This window comes from Belonocnema kinseyi, chromosome 10, assembly GCF_010883055.1.
Source record: "Belonocnema kinseyi isolate 2016_QV_RU_SX_M_011 chromosome 10, B_treatae_v1, whole genome shotgun sequence".
NCBI lineage: Eukaryota > Metazoa > Arthropoda > Insecta > Hymenoptera > Cynipidae > Belonocnema > Belonocnema kinseyi.
This window is the reverse complement of record NC_046666.1, coordinates 113,737,482-113,765,378: the sequence shown is the minus strand read 5'-3', so window position 1 is coordinate 113,765,378 and position 27,897 is coordinate 113,737,482. Positions and strand designations below refer to the sequence as shown.

At 35.5% G+C, this 27,897-nt stretch overlaps 1 protein-coding gene across 5 annotated transcripts in view; it reads left to right on the top strand.

Moving 5' to 3' along the window:
* Positions 1-27,897, top strand: part of LOC117181399 (glycoprotein-N-acetylgalactosamine 3-beta-galactosyltransferase 1-like) — a 165,225-nt gene that overhangs the window by 49,652 nt on the left and 87,676 nt on the right. The window contains exons 1-2 of one of the 5 annotated variants that reach the window (XM_033374020.1): positions 5,430-5,734; positions 11,173-11,342. The exons of 2 other annotated variants lie outside the window; for them this stretch is intronic. In XM_033374020.1, the coding sequence (XP_033229911.1) occupies positions 5,709-5,734; positions 11,173-11,342 (196 nt within the window). In that variant the 5' untranslated portion in view covers positions 5,430-5,708. Of the gene's footprint in view, positions 1-5,429; positions 5,735-11,172; positions 11,343-27,897 lie in introns of those variants that run through there. 2 more of the 5 variants (XM_033374015.1, XM_033374017.1) reach the window with 2 other exon arrangements.

Sequence of the window (27,897 nt, the reverse complement as noted above, 5' to 3'; positions counted from 1 at the left end):
GCCAATTAGCACAAATGGTAAGTTCCGACAGTGCCTACAAGTGTGCCTACTGGCCGCTAGATGGCAATACCGGTTTCATATGTATACACCTGGTATTTATTACCTTCCAGACCTCTTCTTTCGTCCTTTCCTTCTACGCTTCTTCCACAAATCTATTATTCTCTCCCTCTTTCTTTTAATCACACAACTCAGTATACTTCTTTTTTCTCCAATATGCTTCACCACCACTTTTTTCTTTTCTCCATTTTCTTAATTCTTTTCTGACCTCTTTTTTCTCTCTTTTTACAATCCCCATTCCATCCAGCTCTATTCCCTTCTTGACTAGCTTCTTTTTTGCTTGCGCACTCTATTCCTATGTTTATCTCTTCTGTTATTTTTCCATCTCGTCTACATTTCCCTCTCCCATTTTGATATTTCTGACCTTTTCTCTAAATTCTTCTTTTTCTTCCGTTGACTAATCCCCTTTTCCTGCTATTTTGACCTTTGCTTCCTTTTTATCCTTAAATCCTTTTTATCCTTCCTTTTTATCTATATATTTTTTTTTATTCTTCTACCTCTAACTTCTTGACCGTTTCTATTATCTTATCATCCATTATAACATAATCAATTACTGTTCCATTTTCTCCTCCTGAGCGTATATATTCTCCTTCCTCATCTCCCTCTACATTTTCGTTTAAGATAAACCATCCCAACCCCTCCAAGCTCTTAAACAATTCCTTTCCCTCCCCATTCAGTACCTTATCTTTTGATTTTCTTCCTATCTCTCCACCTCATTCCGTTTCTCCTTTATCTTCCTTTGGCACATTAAAATCCCCACCTATTATAAGGCTTATCTCTTCGTTATTATCGTCCATAATTTCTTTCATTTCCTCTGCTTTCTGCTGCATATCACCGTTTACATAAACCCCTACTATCTTCCACTTCTTTCCTCCCATATTGACTTCTTCTACTATTAATCCTTCCTTTTGTTTTTCATCTCTTTATTATACTTCTCTGTTATACATTCGTTGCTCACTCCCAGTACCATTCCTACTATTGCTTTGCCTTCTTATTCTTCTTCTTTGCATTTTGAACTTGCCATTTGTAACCTTTTGGTAACCTTTTCATCTAGCCACTTTTCCATCGTTACTGCTACATCCCACTGTGTCAAATTTCTCATAAACTCCGTATTCTTTCTCTCCAATCCTGCTATATTCTAGTAACATATCCTCCATTCTTTCTTACATTCGTTTCTCATATCTTTTTGCTTCTTACTATTTCTTATTATCATATCTCTCGTTCCTTTCTCTCCTAGTTTCCCGGCACCACATTTCTTAATATCTCTTCCTTTTCTTCATCCCAATCCCACCATATTCTGTCTAGCTGTATTCTGCCATATTTAACCCACGTTCTTTCTCCCTAACTTCTTTCTTCATCCGCTATTTTCCTTACCTTATACTGCATACTCCATTTTACGCATATCAAATCATTCTCTATTCTCTCTGGGCTTCCAGATAACAATCTCTTTTTTCTTATCGAGTCCCTCTTATTAAGGCGGAGTGAAAATCATTAAATTAGTCGAATCGTTTGAGCCGAGCGAAAAAATGTGGAGGTTAGTATCAATGAAAGAAAGATATAGTAAATTTTTTTTTTTCGTGAAAAAAATGTGTAGTTATGTTTCGAGCGTTCAAAAATGGCCAGTTTTACGTTTTTTTGAGCAATTTTGACAACTTGTTTAGACCAAGCTTTCAGATGCAAAAAATGATGGTGCTATTATGGAAAAAAATAAATTTCGTAGGAATAAGCTGATGGAATCATTTTATATAGATACTCCCCCTTATGGGGGGGGGGGTAATGCATTGGGGGGCAATTTGTCAATGGTATCCTGTTTTTCAGCGAATAGCTAGTAAATAGTCTTGGAAAGAAGTTTTTAGATTTATTTGGGGCATATTTTTTATTGCATATATGAGCATACTAAATGAGCTTGCCCCTCCCCCCACAAATAATTAAAAAATTCCTTCCTGAACTCTTTACAAGCCATTCGCTGAAAAAGCGATATATCATTGACAAATTTCCCCCCATGCATAAACAAGCCCCCTCCCGAGGGCTGGGGAGGGGGTATCCATATAAGATGATTCCATTAGCTTATTCTTACAAAAATACTTTTTTTCGTTAAAACACCATCATTTTTTGCGTCTGAAAGTTTGGTCTAAGCAAGTTGTCCAAATCGCTCGAAAAACGTAAAATTGACAACTGCTTTCTTTACCTCCCATCCTTCTAATCTTAGACCTTTTATCACTATCTTTCTTTTTCTTTCATCTCTCTTTCTCTTTTATAATCTTCTTTTTATTTCCATTAGCCTTTCTCTCTTATTACTCACACTCTCCCCTATTCCAAACTCTCGCTTTGACATTACATATTCACTATCCTACTTTCAAAGTGTTTTACCTTTTTATTATGCTGATCATGTTTTTAAAATTTTTGTTCTAAAGTCTTCATCCTTTTTCAAAATTTTGCCTAAATTTTTCCCATTTTCGCTTTTTTTCTTCTAAATTTCGATATTTCTTTTCTAATTTTCCGTTTTATTTCCTCTCCTCTTTCTTCCTGCCTTTTTTCGTTCATCTGTATTACCTCTTCATGTCACGCATTTACTCTAACTTTAATTTTTCAACTTCTACTGTCCTTCTATGTTGCATCGTTGTCCTCGCCTTTCCTATCTTCCTTCTCTCCCTCTATATTTCTATCTTTTCCCGGTGGTTTTTTGATCATTTTCGGCAATTTTAGGGCGGATCCTATTTCTTTCTTTTCCTTACTACTTCCTCTTTGTGCCCTATTCCTCTTCCTATATACAAACGGTTTGATTGAGCCAAAACCATCCGCCCTCAATTTCTCCCTCCATCGTTTTCCTACATAGACCCCTTTTCTTGTCACTTTTCTGCTTACAGAACTTTCCTCATTTTTTTCTTAACATGTATCCTGGGCAAATACAGATATCCCATCTCCTAACCTATCTCAGAAATCTCTCGTGCATATTCTCTACTTTCCTATGTTCCTTCCATCCTCAGATCTCCACTCTATAATACAACGCTGCCCAAACTAACGCATTAAACAACCAGGTACTCATTCTCCAATCGTCCTTGGACCTTCTGTTTCCTATATCCCATACTTGAGCCATTCCTGTACTCGCACAATCTATCCTTTTCCTCATCTGTAGGTCGATCCCCACTCCTGCCTCAAATCAAAAACCCAGGTAACAAAACTCCTCCACCCTTTCCACCGTTTATCCGTTTATCTTCCAAAGGTAATCTATTATTGTTTATCTACTTCTGAAACACATCACCTTGGTCTCTTCTACTTTTACCGTCGGATCCTTTTCTCCCACATACTCTTCGAATATTCTCATCATTAGGTCTATGCACTTCTCGTCGTTTGCTAACAGAACTACGTCTTCCACGTAAGCTAGAGAGTATAATTTTCTGTTACCCAATATTGCCCCCCCTTTCCCTTTCTTTTTTAGCTTCTCCTCTAAATCTGATAACAGCACGTTAGCAAGTAGCAGACTCAAAGAGCACCCTTCCTTGATCATTACATGGTTTTTGCTCTTTGATCTTTGCTCCGGTTCTATTTGTCTTTAGATCTGTGTAAATCTCAAGCAATCTCATTTTCTGCCCGCAAGCCTACTCTACCTTCTGTTTTCTCTCACTTTTCCTATTTTCATCATATTCTCTCTGCTGACTTTCTATGCTTTCCATTTCTCAAGACTTTCTCTTTATCGCCTTTCTATAATTTTCCCGACTAATCTCCTTCCGTATTTTTTGAACCTCTTCCTTAAGGTCCCTCCCTCGCCTCTTCATATTTTCCAGCATCCCACATGTCTCCTCTCTAAAGCCTATAAACATTGTTTGAATCTTCGTCAACAAGTTCCCCTAGCCCTTCTCTCTTTTAGGCGTTTCTCTTTTTACATTTTTCTTAGAATTTTTACCTTCCTCAAAGTCATCGTTTACTTCTTCCACTCATTAGAACTCATTTGAACTTTCCGTACGTCCCCACTCGACCCGTTATTCTCGTTTGAGTCGTTTATCTTCTGCCCTCTGCCTGGGCTCTGTGTTATCGGTATGCTACTCTACCCTACTTTATCTACTAAACAAGACTTGCAACACGCCACTTCCACCCCGACTAAATTTTCACAATGCAAAGTCCAGTCTAACCTCACAATCAGCCTTTACCTTTCACCTTTTTCACCCCTCTCACCTTTTCATCCTACTCACCTTTTCATCCAAACCCTTCACTCTCACTCACGATAACACATCTACGTTCCTCACTCACTAAAATTTTACCACGCTCACTTCTCTTTCCCGTTCTTAAAAGCCAAAAAACAACAGCACCACAAATAAAACCTCGCTTTACTATTGGTACCTGAAACGGAATCCCTCACAAACCTTAGTCTTCAAAGTTTTCTTTAATTCAAATAAAATTTGACGTCCCGAGAGAGTTTGTAGGATTGGTTATCGGAAAGCTTGCGATTCGACTTCCCATGGACTTACCATCTGTCTTTTGGAAAGCATAAAATGTTCATTCACACATCGTAAGGTGCATAGAGAGATTGATGCCGCTTTGGAAAACTAGATTAACCCTCTCTTCTGGTAAACATCGTGTGACAACTAACAGAGTATCCTTTCAGAGAGTTGTCTATCAGGGCGACACCATGAGGCCGCTATTATTCTGCCTCACATTATTGCTACTATCTCTCGCACTTCGCTATTCCGAAGGGGACCTTTTCGGCAAACCTGGAAATTCAAAGTATATGGTCACTCATGTTTTTTACAGAGATGATCTCAAGATCTGTGCTAAAAATAAAAAGCAACTAGATCTAGCTCTAGAGATTGTCGGGGAATACTTTGAAGAGATTTGAATTAAGTTTGCGTCAAAAAATGCGCTAAAGTTTATATGAAGCGAGGAAAAATTAATTGCGTCCCCAAAGACCCTGAGCTCGTCGACAGAGCAGCAGAGGAGGCTGCTAAAACACTCGGCCTTGACTTCAATATAAGGGGTGATCATAGTGCATCAAAACTTCCGTGAACAGATCCTCGCCAAGAGGATGCACTGCATCTTCCACAGAAATTTGGACGACCAGTCGAGGTCGTATGAGCTAACTTTTGTATTTCTTAAATCATCCAGACTAAATTCGGGCACGGTGGGTTTCATTTCGGCTTGTCAAGACAGTTTTATTTCCACTTAAGCATACCGTAGTCACAATTTGAGCCAAGGCATTCCCGATCATAACGGCAAAGCGAATCATGCACACACCGAATATCTGGAACACATACTATCTAGTTATACAAATCATGTGGGAACGACCCACTTCCAAATTTACAATGCGGTACTAAAAATATTCACAGAGCTCATCATCCAGGTCAGTCAGATATTTGGGCTTAAGAGAAACCCGGATGTTGATATTTCACCTGGTCCTAAAACATTGCTTTTCCTCTACAGGATGCCCACCCGTGGTCAGTCTCAGTGTCGCCTCTCTTTATCTGTCGCCGGCTTATTCTGGCTGCGGTAGAGTAGTGGTATGACAAATAATAAAAGTGTGAAATGATTTATAATTTCAAAGTTGGATTAATTTATTTCTGAAGGACGATCGATGAAGACTTCTTGTTGTTGATAAACCTTCAACTATATTTTTTTAACATCTAGGAATAGGGTTCAACCGCACGTTCTCAGATGTTATGAGTTTGTCACAAAACTCCTTGAGGTAGGTGATATTATTAGTATTTTCTTTCAATTCCATAGTGTTCGGGATCTTGTATGCCTCACCCTAAACTGCTAAATCTCCGTGTTCTAACCCTTCCTCTTCTGTATGTTCCTCCTTGTATTAGATAACATCCGTATTTGTAAAAAACATGCTGCTTGATTGTCAACAGCTCTGACTTATTCAGTGTGTGATGGTAGATCCTCAGTTCGTGTACGAACTTTCGGACATATTCCGTAAACGATTGACTATACGACATGTTTATTGCACTGTTTCCCGCGAACTGTCCAGGAACCAAAATGGCGTTTGCATATTCCTGTCTAATATAGCACCCTAATATGGCCACGTATCACGATGGTGAAATGGGTGGCCATTATAAATACAGTAAAATCTCGATATAACGCTTTCCCTGACTTGAACATAACTGCCAGGGAGAGGAAAAGGGAGGAGTGGTATCAAAACCTTACACGGGAGCTGCAGTGATTTTAACAAACAAAAATCGGTTGAAATAATTGTCCTTGTGATCAGTGCGGTGAGAGGTGCAAAACTATCGCTGATTCGTAACATCAGTCTCATACCCGAGTGCCGAAAAGCTGCTAAGGCACTTTCGAGACAGATGCAGAGAGAGAGAGAGAGATCTTTAGGTCGTTCCGTGTTTTTAAGGCGTACGCGATTTTTGCTGGTCAGTCGTAGCGATTTCGTTGTGCCCTGTGGGCACCCTCCTTACGATCGTAAAGCCTGGCCATAGGTGTGATTTACTGCTAATGGTTTACCATTATTTGCTTATGTAAAAATTGTATATATGCAAGAAATTGTATTATATTTAATATAAAGTAAATACACAAAATGAAAAACATGTGTAAAAATACGAAAAGTATAATAATTTCTTTTAACATTTTTACACATTTTTTCCCTCTATTTATCAATTTTAACAATCATTATTTACAATTTTAAGAGCTGGTTTGGCACCACTTCTAACCGCAACGATGCCTGCTTTTCGTCGTTCAGAAACTGCTAAGAGCGAGTGTTGCTCTGCATGACGAGACGATTGATCCCCGAGAATAACACGCCTCCTTTTATTCAACTTTGCAAGTAATCGGATTCATTTTTATAAATAACAAATGTGCTGTAGCACTTTGAATTTTCAATCATGTATAAGGAACAAGGATAGACGCGGACTTGGGTGAGCGAGGTGCGGTGCAGCGAGGCCGACACGGCAGACCAACAGTTGGCCGAAACTTGTACTATGCTTAGAATAATAATCATAATTCTTCATGTTCGCTTATTAGATTTGAGAGGGCCTGGGTCTCACAGTGTGAGTATTTTTTTCATAAACAAGTAAAAATTAAAAAATGGACCGCAATTTCAATCTTGAGAATACAGAGTAATAAAATAAATTAACTCAAGTGTATTATTGAGGCCTATGATTTTACGTTTCCTAGTCAATATAGATTTCGCCAATTTTAGCGAAGATTTGTATTTTTCCTCTGTTCAGTTCAACTCGTTTGGGCATGGTCACATGCCCTCATCAAACTAAGATAAAAACGCAATTTAAAAAGAGATAAAAATTAACTTTTTTTTCGTCCATCCATGTTCAAAATCTATAAATTCAAAATGGCTGATTCAGTATAGCGACGCAAAATTGAAAAAATCTAAAGCCCGCTAGATTTTGACGGGTTCGCATTCTACCACCCTAAATACTTGTAGAAACAAGGCTTCGCGGAAATCTGCCGAGTTTTTGGATTTCTTGACATGTTCAAGCCGGCATATTGGATCAGCCATTTTTCATTTTGACCATGGATTCATTTTTTACGAGCCCAAACACCCTTAGATACGCAGTTTTGTCAAAATTGAAACAAAGACCCGTAAGGTGATACATGTGTTTGACGCCGTAAGGCGTCAATTCTCCCCGGGGCACACATAAAGTGGACTCTACAAGGCGTTAATGCCGTTCCAGGTGTTAAGAAGAAACCTTGGAATAATCCACGCCGTTAAATCCTTGTCACTTCTTTCATCTGCAATCCTTCGTCCACCTCCATCTTCGCACCCCTACGCCTGTTCTCCTTCTTTCACCAACGCTCCCTAACCAGCTTACTTCCCCTCTCTTCCAAAAATTTCTCCTTATATTTACACGCTTGACTCTCCGTTTTAATCCCTAAACTCGTTCTTTTTGTGTCCCTCTTGACAATATTGTTCGGCGTATTCCTTGCCAACCCTATTGTCCACTTTATATATCTCTGCGGGATCCTATTTACCTCTCCCTTCTCTCTCACCTTCCACCCTCACATCTCCACTTCGTAAAATAAGACACTCATCACTAGCGAATCAAACAATTTCATTCTCCTTACAAAATCATCTGCGAACAACCTCTTCCCCAGCCCCCACACCTGTCTCATCACCACATTTGCCCCTTTAACCCTCTCTTTCATATGACCATCCACTCTTCCGTTCTCCCTGATCTCTCCCACCATTTTTCCTGAACTCCATAACCTTCGACTTGTCCTCATTTAACTCGAACTTATTTTTATCCAAGTATCTTCTCAGCTTTTTCGTCCTCTCCTTTAAAGCCTCTTCGCTCTTTTCTAGCAGCATTATGTCATCTGCCTATACAAGTGATCATATCCTGACTCCTTCTACTCTAACTCCTCCTGCCACTCCGGCTGCTAACTTACTTTCCATATCTGTGTTTAAAATTGCAAAAAGCGTTGGGCTACATGGACAACCTAGCCTCAACCTCCTATCCATCTAGAAACCCTTAGAGATTGCCTCCCCTCCTTTCACCCTATCTTTCGTCTCCTCGTATACCTTACCTACCCTCTCGATCAGGCCTCTCCACTTCCCTCTCTTCCATTGCCTTCCACAACCTCCCCCTATCCACCGAACAGAATGCACCTATTAGAGCAACAAAAAACGCATACACTTTGGCACCCTTTTTGGTTAGTTCGCCATCCACCACGTGCTGCAAGACGTAAATATTGTCAACAGTGCTCCTTTCCTCCCTAAAGCCCGCCTGCGCCTCCGGCAATATTCCTTTCTCCTCAAAATCCTTGCGCAGGCTATCTGCCAACACCATCGTTTAATTTTTGTACACTGTATTCATCCGCGTAATTCCTCTATCATTTGTTTGCCTCTCCCTGTCCCCTTTCTTATACAGTAGTACGATCAACCCCTCCCTTCACCCTCTTGGGAATCCCTTCCCCCTCCATACTTTTTTCACTACCTTCTTTAGTCTCTCCTTTACCTTTTGTGTGGCAAACAAGCACGCTTCGTTCTCTACCCTGTCCTGTCCTGCTGCCTTAAATTTTTTAATTTTCCTGATCTGCATCTCTATCTCCTCGCCATTCAGCTCCTCTCCATCTACCTCCTTCGTTCTTCTAATCCCCTCATCTTTCTTTCGTGGATCTGACCCTGAAATGAATTCTTTAAAAATTTTCTCCATTCGTCGCTCCCTATCTTCTCATTTATCCCCACCCTACGTTTCCTAAATCTATTAATTATCTTCCACACATCCCCTGCTGACTTAATACTTCTCAACTCCTCTTCCAGCTCTTTCCTTTTCCTGCTCTTTCTCCTTACCCATCACCCTAAACTCCTTCCTCATTTAAACGTACTCCTCCCTTGTCGCGGTTCCTTCCTTCCACTTCCCGTACTTCTTTTTCACCGTTCTCTTCATCATTTAACATTCCCTATCCCACCACGGCTTCACCACTGTTTTCTTTTTCCTAAATACCTTCTTTTGCACATACGCTTTCAGTTTCTCTTTTAGATCCTCCCATATCTCGTCCACCGACTCCCCTTCAAAGCTTACGTTGCCCAGTACCACAATACTCTCCATGAACATCTTTCTCTAAACCATCCCTAACCCCTGTAATAATTCCCTCACTAGCCGTTCCTTCCCTCTTTACTCTGATCTCCTGTAGCCTCCACCTATACCCCCTTAGCAACTTTGGCTCTACTCTATCCCATTCCCTTTTCTCTACCCACATCTCTACCAGTGCAATCACATCAAATTCCTGAATATACCTCCAGAAATCCTCACCGTTCTTCTTTCCATGAAACAAATTCCCCTGCCGATTCTTTGTTTTTGTTACGTGTTCTGCTATTAGTGGATTTAAATATATTTTTTTGTCTATATATTGCGCACAATTCCTGATTATCATTTTACACAAGAATCTTTTTTTTAATTTATAGAAGAAAAAGAAAATAAGAATATTAAGTTGCTTGTGTCGTGAGAGAGAGGTTAAGGATCTGGGATATCAATGTCGGTACTGATTTACTTTCTGAAGTTTACAGGGCTTGTCTAGTCACTGAGATACTATAGGTGTGGGCGCTGAGAAATACCGACGTCAAGGGGTTTCGCGTACAGACCGAGTCAGTAGTCTTACCATTAAACCTGGGTATAAGTAGACTATAATCAGAGTTCTATGAAAAAACGCACACTATGTGTTTTTTTTTTTTGAGTGGCTGAATCCGAATTTGAAGTAAAAATTGCCAAATTCAAAATGAAGGGCTTAAAATTGGGAACCCATAATTTATAAAATGCGCGATCGTCGGATATTCTCAATAAGATGCTGACTAAGGGAGGTTTTTTGGGTTGCTGAGTTCATAATTTGCATTCAAAAATGCTAAATTCAAAATGGTTAACCCAAAATTTAAAAAAAAATGTCGAGAAAAAGTCCTTACGATCTTTTTAGACACCTATTGATATTAAAAATTTAGAAAAAATACTAATTGATTTTCTACATACGTAATCCACACACGAAAATTAAATTTTCCATTGATGGGAAAACCTTTGTTTATTAAAAAAAATGGTTGTCCTTGACCTTTAAAAAAATATTTTACAGAATATTGTTTTTTTCATAAATACTGTATTTATCCGCAAATAATTTGAAGCTTTCGGGGGCTACATTTTGGGAACACTAATCACATTCAGAAGTTTGTCATTGAACATAACACTAATAATGATTGTAATTACAAAAATCTCATGGCAGTAAACCTGTATTGTTACTTCAAAAATCACATTGGACTTGAAATGTTAACCTGATGACACCTATAGGAGACGTCAAAGCTTCGTTTGCTTGGTATGGATTTTTGAACACAAGTTTGACTTTTGGATTTTAATTGATAGACTTATACCGTAGTAAGACCTAATGTGGAGCATAATTTCTGAAGTGTACCCACCCCGAAAAAATTTATTTATTTATAGATATACATTTTTGAGAATAAGACTTTGCATTAAATGTTTAAAAATTGTACCTCTTCCACTTAAATAAATGTTTGTCAAAATTATAGGACTGTCACTAACCCCACCTGTGTCCGATCAGACAACTTATATCGTCCGTATAACATATTCCTAGCGTTGGCAAGAATATCCTTAGATTATCTTATTTTAATAGGAATCTCGCTTTAATCAAAATTAATTTATTTATTTTCTCACAAAGGTCGAGGAGGGAAACGCTTTGTATTGACTCTCGCCATAGGAACAGTTTTTGGTTTTTTGTCAGCATGCCTCCTGATCACAGCCACAAAAGACGTACCACACATATTCAATTGGTTGCCTGGAAATTCTATACCATCCAAAGATCATCATTATTCGGCTATAGACTTACAAGTATGATTACGCTTATTTTTTTATTAGCGATTAAGAGTTCTGTATGCTTCTTCGTCTTTGGCGTTTCGGAGACATTCTAGGTAAAAATTTAAACATAAGGATGTACATACCAAATAATTAAGCCTTTCTTCACTGTTTGTAAGCGCTTTGAACTCAAGTAAAAAATGAGCACTCATGCAGAAAAAATACGTTTTATATAACACTAAATATTATTTTATAGATGCAAGGAGAATAAAACAAGAATTAATTGCAATGCATTTTGTAAATAGTTGCATTGGTATGCATAGGGTTTGCGATCAGAATGCGACATTTTATTTTCTAGGATTTTTTTTCACGCTGAAGTGAATCCGAGGTTAAGACTTGTCCATAGCGTCAAGCTTTTGAGCAAAATCTGGTTAAAACTTCCCCAAAATAGTTTTGTTTTTTATTTCGAAAAATTGTAGGTGGACGAATCGACGTGGTAGAGGTTTTAAGGTCATATCAAATTAAAGCTTAAACTTTTTAATACTTTAAAACTAGTCGAGCAATATCTCGATCGCGCGTGACTTGGGAGCCCGGGATTCGTTTTTGTTGAGGGATGCAAGAGCAAGTATTCGTTGATTGAAGGTTTATCTAAAATGGCGTAAATTATTTACTCAAAGGTTATTATTATGGAGTGCTGTGTGCTTATTTCTTTAGGGTCTGTTACATAAATTTGGCGATTCGCTGGTTTCTGTATTTTGTGCATCTTCTATCTCCTTCTAGTATAATTTCAGAGGGAAAGTTTAAACTTGTAAACCTGTGTTATTTGATTTTTCGACTTTTTATAAATATCACTAAATAGTCGTAATTTTTATCAAGTCCTAATAAACAATCGCTTATTTAGTCGATTGAATTGTCTTCACATTCTATTTGTTAAATTTTATTAAAATATTTTTTTTAGAAACTGTAAACATTGGTTTATTAAACAATTGTTCTGAAAACGTTCCTCACAAGCAATGACACGTTTTCTTTGACCGAAAAGTTTTCCAGAATTATATAATTAGATTAAGATTTCTGGAGATTATTTGTTGCATAATTTTCTTGTTTAACTTTTATAATGATTAAGCCTCAGTGACCTTTTCAGATAAATATTGATCAAAGAGAAAAGTTTCTCATCAAGGTTTTTCCAAAAATGATCTTACAGTTTTGTTGGCTACCCGTGGCCACCCATCGAGGCTAGGGTACGTCGGCGTTAGGTGCCCCTGACTGGCCTACCGCGTCAAAGCTGAAAACCAACCAGTCACACACGCCTTTGACATCGCCAAGCAGGCTGACGACTGTTCCCCACGTCACGACGCGGACTGATTCGACCGTACCTGAAAGACCGACTGTCACGATCACCCCATATACCACCGAACTTTCCCTTTCTTTCGCCACGCACATCCTGCAACTGACGCGCACTCTGATGCATCGGACCGCGTTTCCTTTGTCATGCACTTCCCACGACACCGGCCTAAGTATACCAGCGCGCCCGCTTTGCTTATTTGCTTCAGCTTTACTCCAACACTCACTTTCACCGCCTTTCGTTCATGCAACGCATACCTTACAGACATACCGCCCAAGATGTCAATCACGAGAATACTGCACTTATACTTGAAATTATCGACGGCAAACATCCACTCACACACAAACATAGCAATGAAGACACTGAAGACTGAAGCGTCCGGCTCTTATTTATTATAGAGTACAACTGTGCTCTATAATTCACTGGCAGTATCTGTACTGCCAGTCGTTTTTTATGTGCTTGGAAACCTGCTGACAGTGCACGTGCACCAACTGTAGGACCATGTTTACTGGCGGGAATAAAAATACATGACCATAAAATACGCTACCTGTGCACTTTCATGAAAAAGATAAAGGATCATTGACATTCTGTTAATCTTTTAAAGCAGGGATGTCCGCAGAATGAGTAAAGAGCACAAATCTGTTACTCGTCAATGCCCGCTCTTGTCGTGTTTGGTATAGAGCGAATGAGCGTGCGAGGAGAAAGTATGGCGAAGCACTTAAAGAAGCGGAAGAGACTTCCCTGTTTTAAAATAAGGAAGAACATGCGCAATATTTGAATCATGTGAGCGTTTATGAACAATTACAGAAGTAGACTGGTCACCAAATTCATTTCATTCAGACAGGTCCTACACATGAAGTCGCAGAATCGGTTTATATGTTTACAGTTTGTAAAAAAAAATTGTACGAGGTTATGCGTATTTAAATTTTCTGCCTTGCTTTCCAAAAAACCTCATTTCCTCTAAACACCCACATATTTCGTCCCTGAAAGATTCTCCAACCTGAAGTGTGAACCTGTCTGATTTGAAATGGATTCGGCCTGGTATAAAATACATGAGGGGTGTAGGAAAATTCTTTAGTTTAATAGGGGTATCCTTTGTAACGGTTCCAAAAAATCGAGTTTTTTACTTAAACGCGAGCTTGACAACACAAAAACATACAGTGAAAATTCTAGAGCCTTAGTTGAGCTCTTCATCCCCGAAACAGCGCACTGCCGATCGGGCCGTGATCGAACTCGCACAAGGTCTAGCCACGCGCAAGTAAAAAAAAATCTCAGCCAATCAGCAAATGCCGAGAACATGATTTCGGAAATAAACCAGCTCCACGAAGAAAAAGAAGTTGGCTTAATGTGTGCTCCGGAATGGCTGATCGACTCATCGCTCAAAAAGTATCTAACCCATTGACTTGAACTTGCGTATAAACATTGCCGAAATATTCCATTTGTTGATAAACCATTCCAAATTGAAGAAAAAAATTGTTTAAACAACTTTTTTAAAACAAATTCAAGCAAATTTTTGGGTAAAAATTGGATTTTATTCAAATGGCCGCCATTTTGTAAAGTATTAACATTTTTCAAAAAAATTTTGGTTCAGTAAGTAAGCATCGAAACTTTAAAAAACTTTTTGATTTGTTTATTTTAGACTCATGTGTGAGAAGCTAGAAATTTGGTAAATTGACCTATCAAATTTGGAACAAACTTTTTGGAAAGATTCTTTATTATTTTCGTCCCTAAGGAAATTGCCAAAAAAACCCATTTTTATCCATTTAAATCTAAAAAAAGTATTAGAAGACACCCCTATCTTTATCTTTTAATTTCTAAATTGTTGTATAGTTTTATAGGGTGTCCCAATACTCAAGGTACATTTTTATAGTTCTGAATTCCTCATTGAAAATGGAATCGAAAATGATAATAGAAATTTGTTCTAAATTATTAATTCATAAGGAATTAATGGTTAAATATTAACCAATTAGAAGCACGCGATAGATCATTCACAGTTCATGTGTCATTGGCGAGAGGGTTTGTGAAAAAAAGGCTGAGGCCATGTAATTTAAAGTTGCAGGATGTTGTGAACGTCATTGGTACAATTAAACACGGCTACTGCGAGACGACATATTAAATCTTAGAAAATATATTTTCCTTTAGAATACATGTTGAATTATTTTTTTTTCCTTTGATTTTCTTTAATTCTTTCGAAATATTTACAGTAAACCATTAATTATTTTATATTGCTCCAAGTCTTCGGTATGCCCTGAATTCTCCTGAGAACTTCTGAATTCTTTGAATTCTTCTAAATTGTCTGAAATCTTTTGCATTTTTTAAATTGTTTTACTATTCTCTTAATTTTTTGAAATTTTAAAATATATTTTGATCTCTGTAAATCCTTTTTTGGACTCTGTGAATCCTGTTGAATTCTCTGAATTTTTCTGAATTATTTGCATTTTTTGAATTCTCTGCATTCTTTTGAATTCTTCTGGATTCTTCTGAATTCTCTGAATTGCCACCGCAAGCAATGCATTATTTTCTGAAAATCACGAGAATTGTAAATAATTTCGAACTTCGGTGGCACTTGTCCTATTTTTAAAAATAGGTAAAAGTTTTTCGTCAAAGTATCACCTGTTTAATTTTTTTTACCAAGAAACTACCCACAAAACTGTTGTAACATGAATTTCATTCAAGCGATTGAAGCAGCGGAATTATTTTTAGAAAGCGAGGAGAAGTTTCGATAAGAGTTTGTAGTAAAAGTGAGACCTTGCCTGCTGTCTTCTCTGTTTAAAAAACTACCCGAAATATTTCTAATGCATCAAATCCTATCATGCCACCGGAAAGAATTCATTATTTTTTGAAAATCATGAGAACTGTAAATAATTTTCAGCTTCGGTGGCATTTTGCATTTTTTTACAAATAGGTTAGCGTTTGTCGTAAAAATGAGACCTGGTCTGTTGTCTTATTTAATTGAAAAAGTACAATAACAAAAAATCTCAAAAAGTTAAATTTTGATTATTCTACTGGAAGCAATGCATTATTTTTTGTAAATGATGAGAATGGTGAATAATTCAGAACTTCGGTGGGAATTTGATTATTTTTAAACATGGGTAAAAGTTTGTAGTCGATATAACGCTAATCCGTACTCGAAAAACTATCGTAAAACTTTTCAAGCATAAATTTCAATTATGATACTTGAATAGATGCATTATTTTCTGAAAATCGTGAGAAGTGTAAATAATGTTCAACTTTGCTGACTTTCGGCCTGTATTAAAAAGTTGATAAAAGTTTTTTGGTCAAAATGAGACATTTTTTGCTGTCATTGATGTTCGAAAAACTTGCGAAAAAACTTGCGAAATAATTCTTAAAACTTGAACTTCCTTCATACAAATGGAGGTACGGCCCTGGTCGTTTGCACATGACGTCTGTTCTATCGCTCCGTTATATTAGTTAAATTACGGATGTTATAAAGAAGTGAAGGTGCTATGAATGTTTAGTGGTGTTACACTTATTCTAGGGAACAAATAAAGTCATTTTGTTTCATTTCTTTCATTCAGTAAATCGGTTTATTTTGTCATACTAAATTGGAGCTTCATGCGGGTTACGTTTCCAATATGCGGTTTGTAATGGATTGATAGTGAGATGATCGACAAACTCGCTAGCTTGTGGAAAGTGTAGTGCATTGTCACATATAACATGTCTGAATTTGGCAACTAAGGACATTGATAGTATCAGCAAAAAACAGAAGGTCTGGAACTGCACTAACTTCTCTAAATCTTTGGGTAAAGAAAGTACTCGCCGTCGAGGGTCTCTTCTCTCTGTTTAGCCTGAGGGAGATATCAGTAAGCCAGGGATGTCTTCTGCCTCGCTTGGGCCAGGAGTTAAAGCACTAATCTCCAATGCTGTTGTTAAGGGACAGGAATCTGGCCTTCTAAAAATCGCTACGTTGTTGGAGAATTTTGAGGCCGAAAAATGGCATTTAATAATTCATTTGAATTAGCCATCAAGGAAATAAAAGTTGATGTCAAAAATACTTCCCGCATTGCGGTATCAGAGGAGACCACATTCTCGAACGTGGCGGATATCATAAAGCTTAAAGCAGATTCTGAATCTGCTACAAATGAGAACAGGGTTTTGAAGACTCAAATTTCTAGTTTAATGAATATATGTGACTACTTAGAACAAATTGCGCTTTCTTCAATACTTGAGGTTCACGGGTTACCTTTGAAACAGTTAGAGGATTTGCCTGCTACTTTCTGTTAGATTCCTGCTGCTTTAGAGGTACCCCTCACAAAAGATAATGTTTCGTCTATTCACCGCCTTAGAGTTTTTACAAATAATGATAGATCACGGAACATTCCACCAATATTGGTGGTTAAATTACTTCAGCAATCTACTCGTGTGAAACTTTTGGAAAATTGCAGGAAAAAGCGTGGATTCACAACTAATATGATTGGTTGGACTGACAGCGTGCCGCGGTGTATAAGAGAATCGCTCTCTAAAAATAATCGGCTGATATATAATGCCGCTTTTTAGCTTAGAAGAAATAAAAAATTTAAGTACCTTTGTATAACTAGGGGTATGATTTTTTGCCGTAAAGATAATGGCTCACCCAGAATTTTGTTAACCAACATCAACGACCTTGATGCCCTCCGTTGAGACTTCTTCAGGATTGAGCTGCATCATGTGGACCTAGCAGCTAATCAATTACCTTGTTTGTATACTTTTTTGGCTATTTCTCTTGTATTTTTTTTAACTCTCTAATTTTTTAAGTAATGTTCTGCAGGGTGAGAAGTATTTTCTGACAACCTATAGGCTTTATTATGCGTGGTTGATTTGTATTTTATATGCATATTTGTTACTAATTTAGTTAGCAATACGTCGCTATTTTTTTTAGCATTTTTTTTCGCCTTCGTACATCTAATTTGAAGCAATTTATAAGTGCAGTCTGTAACTTCTTTTAAGCTATATATTTAAGGGCTTTTGTCATCACTGTCTTTACTTTGTCCATTCAGAGTAGAAGCAATTTTTAGTCTTGTTATCCCCTATTATTTAGAATTGTTAGTATGAAGGTTCGACTGAGTTGGGTACTGACAATTATTTTTGTTGTTAATAGTCTGTACATTTAATGCTGGGTTATTATTGAATATACTTTTGCTTATTCTCTTTGTGGAACTAACTTTACTCTCAGTTCATTATGGATTTTTTAAAGTATTTGTCATGTGAATGCCTAGTCACTCTTGGCCCACATTCATGTATTCCGACATTCTTTCAGCTTGTGCATATCATATTATCGCACTGTCAGAGACTTGGCTAAACTCAAGTCACCAATCAAGTGTAGTTGTAGTGTTTTGGCTTGGTTTATTTATAAACCTCGAAATGCCTATTTTGGCACTGAACTTGAATCGGAAATTTTTATCCTTGTACCTAACTTCAACAATATTATTCTCGCAGGGGATGTTAATACTAATTTAGATGTGATTTGTAACCGTACTAAATATTTAACAACTATTATACATACATGCCGCTGGGTTATGTATTGTGCCTCATAAATTAACCCATTATACTGATCATTCCAGTTCCCGAAGAGACTTAATGATAGTAGATGATATTGATAAGCTGAATTCTTATAATTAACATCCTATTCCGTTTTCATCTAATCATGATCTCATAAATATTAATTTCAAATATATTTTTACTCAATCCACAAACTGTAATCAAACTCAGATAATAAATCTTGCATTTGTAGATGAGTGTAAGTTTCAGGAGCACTTAATGACGTATGATTTTGAAAAAATACTAAGAATTGAACACATTATTAGTAAATTAAATATTTTTTGTTCGTTTTTAGTTGCATCATTCGATCAGTTTGCACCTTTACACGTTACACATAAGCATAAAGACTCAGCTTCTTGGATCACATTGGAAATTAGAAACCTCATGAAGGAAAGTAATAATAAGCGTCGCCCCACAAAGAAAACTAAAAATCCTCTGCTACAAGCTCAATTTCGTCAGCTTAGGAATTTAGTCCAAACTAAAATCAGGGATTCGTATAATCAGTATAATTACAATGCTATAAAGAACAAGAATAAATATGAAAATATTTGGCGCCTACTTAGACGCTTACATCTAATTCCAAATAAGAATGATGCCTCAGCTCATAAGTTTCCATCAAATGATTTATTAAAAGCATTTACAAACCTACCACCCTGTAACGCCGTAGATCAGGCAAGCTCGACTTTTCAAGATACGGATTTCTTTTTTTTTTTTGACAACACCTGAAGATCTCCTTGGTAACATTCTTGTAATAAAAAAATGCTTTAGGAATAGATGGTATTTCTGTAAAAATGATTCGTCTAGCGCTTCCTGTAATTTTTCCTATACTCGTTCACATCTATAGCTCTTCTCTTCAAGTAGGGCTTTACCCTGATCTCTGGAAACATGCGCTGATCCCCTCTATTCCTAAGGTTTCTAGTCCCTCTTCTCGCAATAATGTCCGGCCTATTTCGACACTGTGCTATGTCCAAGCCGCTTAAACGTATTGTGCATTCGCACCGTACGAGTTACTTAGATGCTTTCGATACTGTTGATCACAAGCTGCTTTTAAATAAACTTCGTAACTTTAATTTATCTCGTTCTGCAGTTGCGTGGTTCGAGTCCTACCTTAAAAACTGTTTTCTACAAGTGTTTAATGATAAGAATGAGCGTTCTGATTGGGTGGGGGTCAAGAGTGGTGTTCCTCAGGGCTCCACTCTTGCTCCACTCCTATTCGGTGTTTACATCTCTGACCTTGGTAGTGATCTTGAGTTTTGCAAATACTATAAATACGCGGATGATTTTAAACTATATATATCTGGTCCTATTTCTTCCATTAATAGTTTGATTGCGCGAGTACAGAAGGATATTAATATTGGGCATCAATTGGCACTTAACAGTAGGTTAAAGCTTAAACCCTTTAAAAACTAAAGCCGTTGTCATATGAAAGTGCTCTTCTCCGTCTGCTGCTATATTAGGGTCTCTGCCTCAGCTTAAGGTTGATGGCCTTGACTTTCCCTTCGTTTAATGTATCAGAGATTTGGGGTACATCCTTAATCGTCAATAAAACAGAAATGTGACATTACCTGCTCAGTGTAGGCTTCGTGCAAGAAAAGCGGTCCTTGGAGTTTCACGTCATAAATCTTGTAAGTTGCAAAGATCCTTTATGGTAAGGGAGCGCGTCTTTGGAATAAGATACCTGAATCAATCAGAAATTCACATTCGCCCTATCACTCTAAGAGGCTTTTCTTTAACTTTTTCTTCAATATAGAAATTTTTTAAATTTCGCACTGGTTAATAGTAAATTGTTTATTTTTCTAATTTTCAGTGACTTTTTGTGTCCCATTATTATAAATGTAACTTTTCACATTTCTGATTACTGTTCTAATTTTTATCACCTTACAATTAAGTCTAAAGTTTTCTGATTATAACCGTTATGCCAACGGCTAGCTTATATTAGCATATTTTACTCATAGTCATTTAATAATATGTTGCATTATATTTAGCTATCTATAATTAACTTTAACTTTTTCTTTTTTTTCTCTTACCTACGTCATATCTGTCATTTGATCAGAGTTGTTATGTTTTACTGTAAACATATGTAAAATTTGTTCCTCAGAGGGCTGTTTAGCCCTAGGGACTTAATAAATAAATTAATAATAATAATAATGCATAATTTTCTGAAAACGATGGGGTGTTTCAGTCATTTCTAAGATTGCTGACCTTTGGCCTCTGCTTCAGAAGTGATAATACGTAGTGTGTCGTCAAGATGGGAACCTATCTATTGTATTTCCTGTTTATTGTATTTCCTATGCAAAAAAGTTTTAAAATTTAAATAATTTCGAGGTCTGGTGGCGTATGGCCTATTTTTTTAAATAGTTAAAAGTTTTTCGTCAAAAGTACACCTTTTCTGTTATATTCCCTAGTCAAAAAACTTCCGAAAAAATTTAAAATACATATTTCAGCCAGGCAACTGGAAGAGTGTATTAGTTTCGTCAAAATCAAACTTTCTCTCTCATTGTTCAGTTTAAAAAACTACTGAAAATATTTTTAAACCATCGATTCCAATCAAGCCGCCTTAGAAATTTGGCATGCTATTCAAAAAAGATAAGTGTTTGTCTTTAAAATGACCGTTTGTCGGAAATATATAAGGCCTTCTCACTTGGTGGAATACAAAGCATTGATTGCATAGGAGTTTGACTAATATTAATTTTGGAAAAGAAAGTAAGTGAAAAATCGTTATATGGCTTTGCTTTTCAGATATAAAAGCCATTTCTTTAATTATTGTTAGCTGTTGGGGAAGTGTATGATTTGGACACACCATCAAGGAAATTTATAATGTGCCTTGATTGAGGTTAGGTTGCATTGTTGTGATATTTGGCGGTCAAAATTTTGCAATTTATCAAGTGCGTTAAAGTGTGTTTGTTTAAAGATGTCAAGCGATTATTTTTACACTTCAAAAGGTACTAGGAGAAAATAAAAATGATAAAAGACTGTGATTCTTCTTAGAAATCCTGTAAGACTTCTTGGTAATCCTTAAATTTCTCCAAATTTTTGTTTGGAATTTAAAATCGTTCGAAGTATCTCGTAACTGACTAAAATTGGTTTTAATTAAAATCTTTACAATTTTCTTAAATTCCTTTAAATCTTTTGAAAATTCTAAAAAATTTTGAATTTTTTCAAATAGCTTTTAACCTTTTTAAATAACTTTTCAATTTAATGCTTAGAATTCTTTAAAGTCATTAAAACTTATAGAAATATTTTAAAGACGTATAAAAGTAAACTTTAATATACCGTCAAGTCCCTAGTTATTCCTTAAAATTACTTGTCCTCTTAGAAATCCTGTAAGATTTAATCATAATCCTTATATTCTTCCGAATTTTTTTAAAATCCCTTCAACTTCTTTACAATTATTTAAAACCTGTCAAAGTTCCTCTAAATTGAATGAAATTAATTCAATTCTTTTAAAATTCTTTAAATTTTCTTGAATTCCTTTAAATTTCTTGAAAATCTTTAGAATCTTTGAGTTTTTTCAAGTTCATTAAAATCTTTTTAAGTAACTTGTAAAAAACTCGCTTGACATTCTTTAAAATCACTAAAACTGTCTTAAAACCTTATGAAATATAATAACTTGTAAATTCTTAATCCTCTTTGAATTATTCTTGAATTATTATAAAATCCTCTACAAAGAAACCTTAAGATCTCACTAAGTCCCTAGTAATTCATTAAAATCACTTGAGTCCTTCAAAATCAATAAAGTCCTCCGAATTTTTTTCAAATCCCTTCAAATTACATCCCTTAAAGTCTCTTGCAATTCATTGACATCTTTTTGAGTTACTTTTTAGTAACTTGCTTCACATTCTTTAAAATCACTTTTATTACCCTAAAATCTTATTAAATCTCTTGCAAATCCTTAAACCTTTTTGTATTATTTTAAAAATCTTTGAAATTTCTTCAAAATCATTAAATTTTTCTGCATTCTTTTAAAATCTCTTTAAACTCTTTGAAATCATTATAAATTTCTTGATAAATCTTTTTAATATACCTCTCTTTGATATGAAACTACTTAAAATTACTTATTATCGAAAAGTATTATGACATAAGTCGCCGGCAATTTTTCGTTAAGGATTGTCTAATAGAACACTTTCCCAATTGCTAACAATAATAATATAAATGGATTTTCTATCTTAAAAGCAAAGCTGTATCACGATTTCTCACGTAATTTCGCCTAAATTAATTAATTTTAGTCAGACTCCTATCTAAATTATGTTTCTAATTGGTTATTATTTAATTGTTAATTACTTATTAATTTTTAAATTTACAAAAAAATTGTTATCATTATTTTCGATTCTATTTTCTATGATGAATTCAAAAATATAAAAATGTACTTTGAGTGTTAGCACGCATCATGTAGCGCACCTCTGTCATTTCGATATCTAAATAATTAAATTATTGTGGACAGAGATGACATTGAGTTCATGCTATTAATATCATGACATTAAGATGTTACCTATGTTTATCGGATGATAAAACACATACTTCTAAGTATACAATGGATAATTTGCTTAACAAATATTTTTTCGAGGATAAGGTAAATATTGGTTTAGGTGCGTAGATTCGTACATTCTGTCAAACCACAATGAAAAGAAAACAAAAGATTCGGTACTTTTTGAATTACGTAACGTAACAGAATGAAAGTTTTAGACGGATCTCTGATATTATTTGTCAGTATCATGCTTATTGCTAAAATAATAAAATATGGTATATAAATGTTATTCCACAAGTCTGTTTTTTGACATTCTAAATCATAAATATAAATTGATGTAGACATTTTTGTTTGACAACATGTAATACGCGATTAAAATTTTTTTAAATCTGAGTACAATGAGCACCTGAATTTCATTCTGGTTGCTCAGATGGTTCTCGAGATAATCACAACAAACGGAGAAAAAACATTTCAAAAAGGGACCTATTAATAATATAATACTGAGCTAAATATTACATCTTTCCTTTTAAAATACGGACTATTTTCTTCGTTTTTAAACAGAGAAAAAATGTTTTAAAAAGTTTATAGTTCCAGCACTGATTGTTCACAAGATACATGCCAGAGAAACTACCATTTTCTGGTTTTTTAATAAGTAAATAATTTATGCTTATTTCAGGTGAGTAATTGTACTCGAACTTAAAGTAATTCCAGAGAATAATGAAGAATTAATTGAAATTCAACACATTTTCTATTGGATTCGCATGAGGAGATTTTGAAGGTTAGTCCAAGGTCGTGATGCCATTTTCCGCTTTCCAGGACGTGCAGAGGAGACTGTGATATTTGGGGCTATTGTCTCTTGAATGATCCAATTCTCATGTTTGGCTCCAAGCATCTTCTGTACAAACTTTAGAAGAAAAAGTTTGTAGATTTCGAGTATTTTTCAGCGTTGAGGTTCTCAGTAAAAAGCTCTAAACAGCCAAAACCGCGCTGTGAGAAGCATCCCCAAACATGGATTCTTTTGGGGTGTTTAATAGTTCGCTAGAGGAAACGCTCCCCAGCATCAGACCAGGCACGTTTTATGGGAACCTATTCCCAACAGGACGCTTCGCCCGAAAAAAGTACATTGGACCAATCGCGATCAACATTTTTCGTAGTCCATGCCAAGCGTTTTTTCATGTGAACCTCTGAGAGCAGGGGCTTCTGCCTCGTGGAACAGTACTGCAGTTTCGCCTCAGATAATCTGCATCTTATGGTGTTTATGCTAACATGTAGTCCCTTCTCCGATAGCTTAGCTTTGGCTTCACGCAGCCGGAGAGTTGGGTTGCGCTTGAGCAGTGCTTCGAAACGTTTAGCGTAGGTAACACTCATAGCTCAGTGTTGTGTAATATTCGACACTTCCAGTGAGACTGAACCGAATCGGTGGTTGCGCCGTAGCCCTTCGAACGTACAGTCAGGCCATCAAAGAAAGGAAAAAAAAATGTTTGAAACTTTCCGAGAAAATGTGTAAATTGTCTTGTGGAACAGACTGTATGCAGCATTCTCCAAATTGCACTACTTGCTCAGCATTTTGATTCCGGCACGCCTGGCTCTTTTTCGAATGTTGTAGAGCAAGTCTGGAAGCCCAACTAAAGGAACATGCTTCTTTCCTAATGCATCTTTGAAATAAGCCTCATAATAAAGCCCGTGAAGTTGGCACCCCAACTCTCAAATATCAGATTTTTTTATATGCAATCGTTTGGTGGTCGTTTGGTGGTGTTTTGTGGTCAACTTTGAAGGTTTGGTGGTCAAAATTGACAATGTTATTGATTTTTCAAATTTGGGGAGTCACCTTCACGGTGGCACAGAAAATTTTAATATTTTCAGAAAATCCTTTTTGTTATCATTTGGTGGTCCTTTGGTGGTCCTTTGGTGGTGTTTATGATTCAACTCTGAACGTTTGGTGGTCAAAATTAAAAAAGTTACCGAGTTTTCAAAATTAGTGCGTCAACTTCCGTTAGCACCGCACTTCAATTTTTTTTAAATTCCTTATGATATCATCTGGTGGTCGTTTGTTGGTGTTTGGTATTGATTTTTGAACGTTTGGCGGTCGAAATTACAGAATATATCGGATCTCTTTGAAAATACATGTGGCCCGTGTTGAGACTCTGTGCATGATTATGCGCATGCGTGATAGGTGCGAAATTTTAATTTCAAAATGCTCTTTTTAAACGTGAAAGCTGTTTGGAAAATATAATTGTACATAATTCTAGTTTTTAAGTTTTCGAACACTCTTATTATTTTATATTTTAAGTTCTTCGATCTTTCGAGTCCCGGTCCGGAAACTTAATTTAGGCAATGTACATCGAAATAATTTTCTTTACTGTGAACTAAATGATATTTACTAAAAAATACTTTAAAAGACAACTGTAACAGAACCATAATTCCGTATCAATTTAAAAAAAAATCTTCGCCAGCATGTTTGAGCGCGCCTGGGGCGCGCGACTGCTAATTTTTGCAGCTTCGCGCTCGGTCTTCGTATTTTCCCCACATTTCTGCACAGACATTTCAAAATGAAAGGTCAAAACATCAACAACTGTAATTTTGAGATTGTCAATTTCCTCTTGTTGAAAGAGCTTCCCGCTCCATAATGTATTTACCTCCCCCGGCGCGCTTGATCTTTGTATTTCTCCCACATTTATCCACCTTTTAAAATTAAAGGTCTAAGAATGGACAACTATGACTTGAATATTGTGAATTCTCTTTTGTGAAAGTTATTTCGGCTTTAGCGAACACATGCCTATCACGTATCTCGTGCTTCGTGCGCGACTTAGTCCACAATGTTAACTTTTCTACATTATGTTTAAGACTTTAATATTAAATGTATATTACATTTATGTATGTTCCTCGAATTGGGATTGCTTATTAATATATTGCAAAATAATGTACAAATTTTATTTATCATGATCACTTCAATATTTGATGCTAATTTTGCAAAAAATTTTATTCTCAGCTACATTCAAAACGTATCATTTCAATCAATTTATATTATTAAAATTCATAATACGCAATCGTATTGAAACATACGTATTTTTATTGCTTTGTTTTTATAAATTTTTTTATTTTAATCTTGTTTTTTGACAATTAAAAGAAAATCTACTTATTCTGTATCGAAATTATTTATACGAAATTTGTAGATCATTTTTGAGAGAACAAATTGGTTCTATTAATTTCTTTTAATACCTTGTGTCGTTTTCCACAAAATTTATTATTTTTATTTTTAATGTTATTTTTAAGATTTTTAACATTACTTTATTAATTATTCATTTATAATCAATATTAGTTTTTAATTTGATTTAATTTTTCTACGCGTCCTATCAAAATATTATTCATCACAAATTTTTAACTCTTTTTTTTTGTTGAACAACATTTCTCAATCAATTTTTTTCATAGCTTGTGTCGTTCGTTCAAAATTTTATTCGTTCCATTTTTATTTTTTTATGTATAAAACAAAAACAAAGCATCCTATAAAAAAAAGTATACAAAACAAATTTGTAGTTCTTTTTTGGATGAACACCTTTTGTGTCATTAATTTTTTATGTGGCTTGTCGTTTGTCCAAAAATTTAATTTTTTTATATTTTTAATGTAGATTTACGAATAAAATTAAAACCACTTATCCTATAAAAAAGTAATTCTTAAAAAATGTTTAGATATTTTTAGGAACACAATTTTTGCCGCTTCATATTTTTCGTATCTTGCATGGTTTGACCGCAAAATGGAATGATTGAATTTTCATGATTTTTTGTCTGATAAAAATTTAAGGTTTCGATTTTGTAAGAAAGTTTAAAAAGTTGTTGTGATAAACTCGGAAGAACTTAAAAAAAAGTAACGATTTTCTTCTCTAGGCTTTATTTCATATCTTGAATGTTGAAAATGCTACTATGGTAATTCTTTTTGTAATAAAAAAAGTCATAGGAATAATTTGTTCGTATCTTCTTTGAATATAAACAGCCGTACTGCGATTAGTCGTTCGAACGTTATGCGGTATACATACGACAACGACGACATAAACCGACGTAAAAACTATTTTTGCTGACAAAGATGGTCTCAAAATGTCGACATTTGATGCATTCCACGAAATACACTTTTCACATGAAACTAGTACCTTAACGATATTTCAAATGTTGTTATATTAAAATTGCAGGGCTTTAAAAAATAAACATTTTTCTTCTCTTGTCTTTTATTCGTACCGTTTGTTCTTTGCCTTAAATTGTTCATTTTCGTTTGTTTATTTGGAGTTTGAGAATGCTATAATTCTGACAATTTTCTTTTTATCGAAAAAAGTCATGAGAATAAATTGTTCGAGTTTACGAGTACTACGAATAGCTGTACAGAAAAATTTTAAATCTTGAAAAGAAATGCTCTCAATAATTTAATAAATGTTGTAATTTTTTGAAATTCAGCCTATAATATCTGCCTGACGAACTCATCCTTTATTTTCACATTCATATAAAGTATGCCAAAATGCAACCCAATCGAAAAACTTCTTAAAATGTTACCGTGTTTACAGGCTAAAACTTCTCATCATGATGAGAATGTAAAATTTAAGAATACTTAAACCGTTATCTGATAGTCGTTTCATATAGAGTTGTCTGGATTTCTTTATTCTGTGGCGAAAATATTATTAGTGAGAAAATAAGAAGTTTTTAACCTTAAAGAGTTAAATATATATTTTTTTCAATGTAATATAGCACTCAAAATAAATTTTTACATAAGTTTTAAACAGAATATATAATATATGCACTTTTTCAGAATTAAATTCACATACAATTTTTCGAACTGATACTTATATTACCGCAGGAATAAAAAGATAACGGATTTCAGATAAACGTTTATTAAGTAAACGGCAATTTTGAAATTGCACGTCCCAAAAATTTTACATAGAATAAAACTTCTGACAAATTCGCTTTTGCCTTATCAACTCGTTTACTCAAAATGTGTCTTTCCTCTTCTAGCTTTAGGTAACTAATTTGGAATAATTGTCGATATGCTCGGAGTATCCCTGAGAAAGTCAAAACAAAATTCGGAAGATGACAATTATTGAACATCATCAAAACAGGTTTCTATTTGACTCTTAAAATTTAGTAATGAATAAAGATGGACACGGAGCCCGTATTTTCACCTCATATTTGAAGTCGGAAGAGCCGATTCCAGAGTGGTTGGTGGAAGGGCGCACAATACTCCTGCCGAAAATAGGCAACTTAGCTGA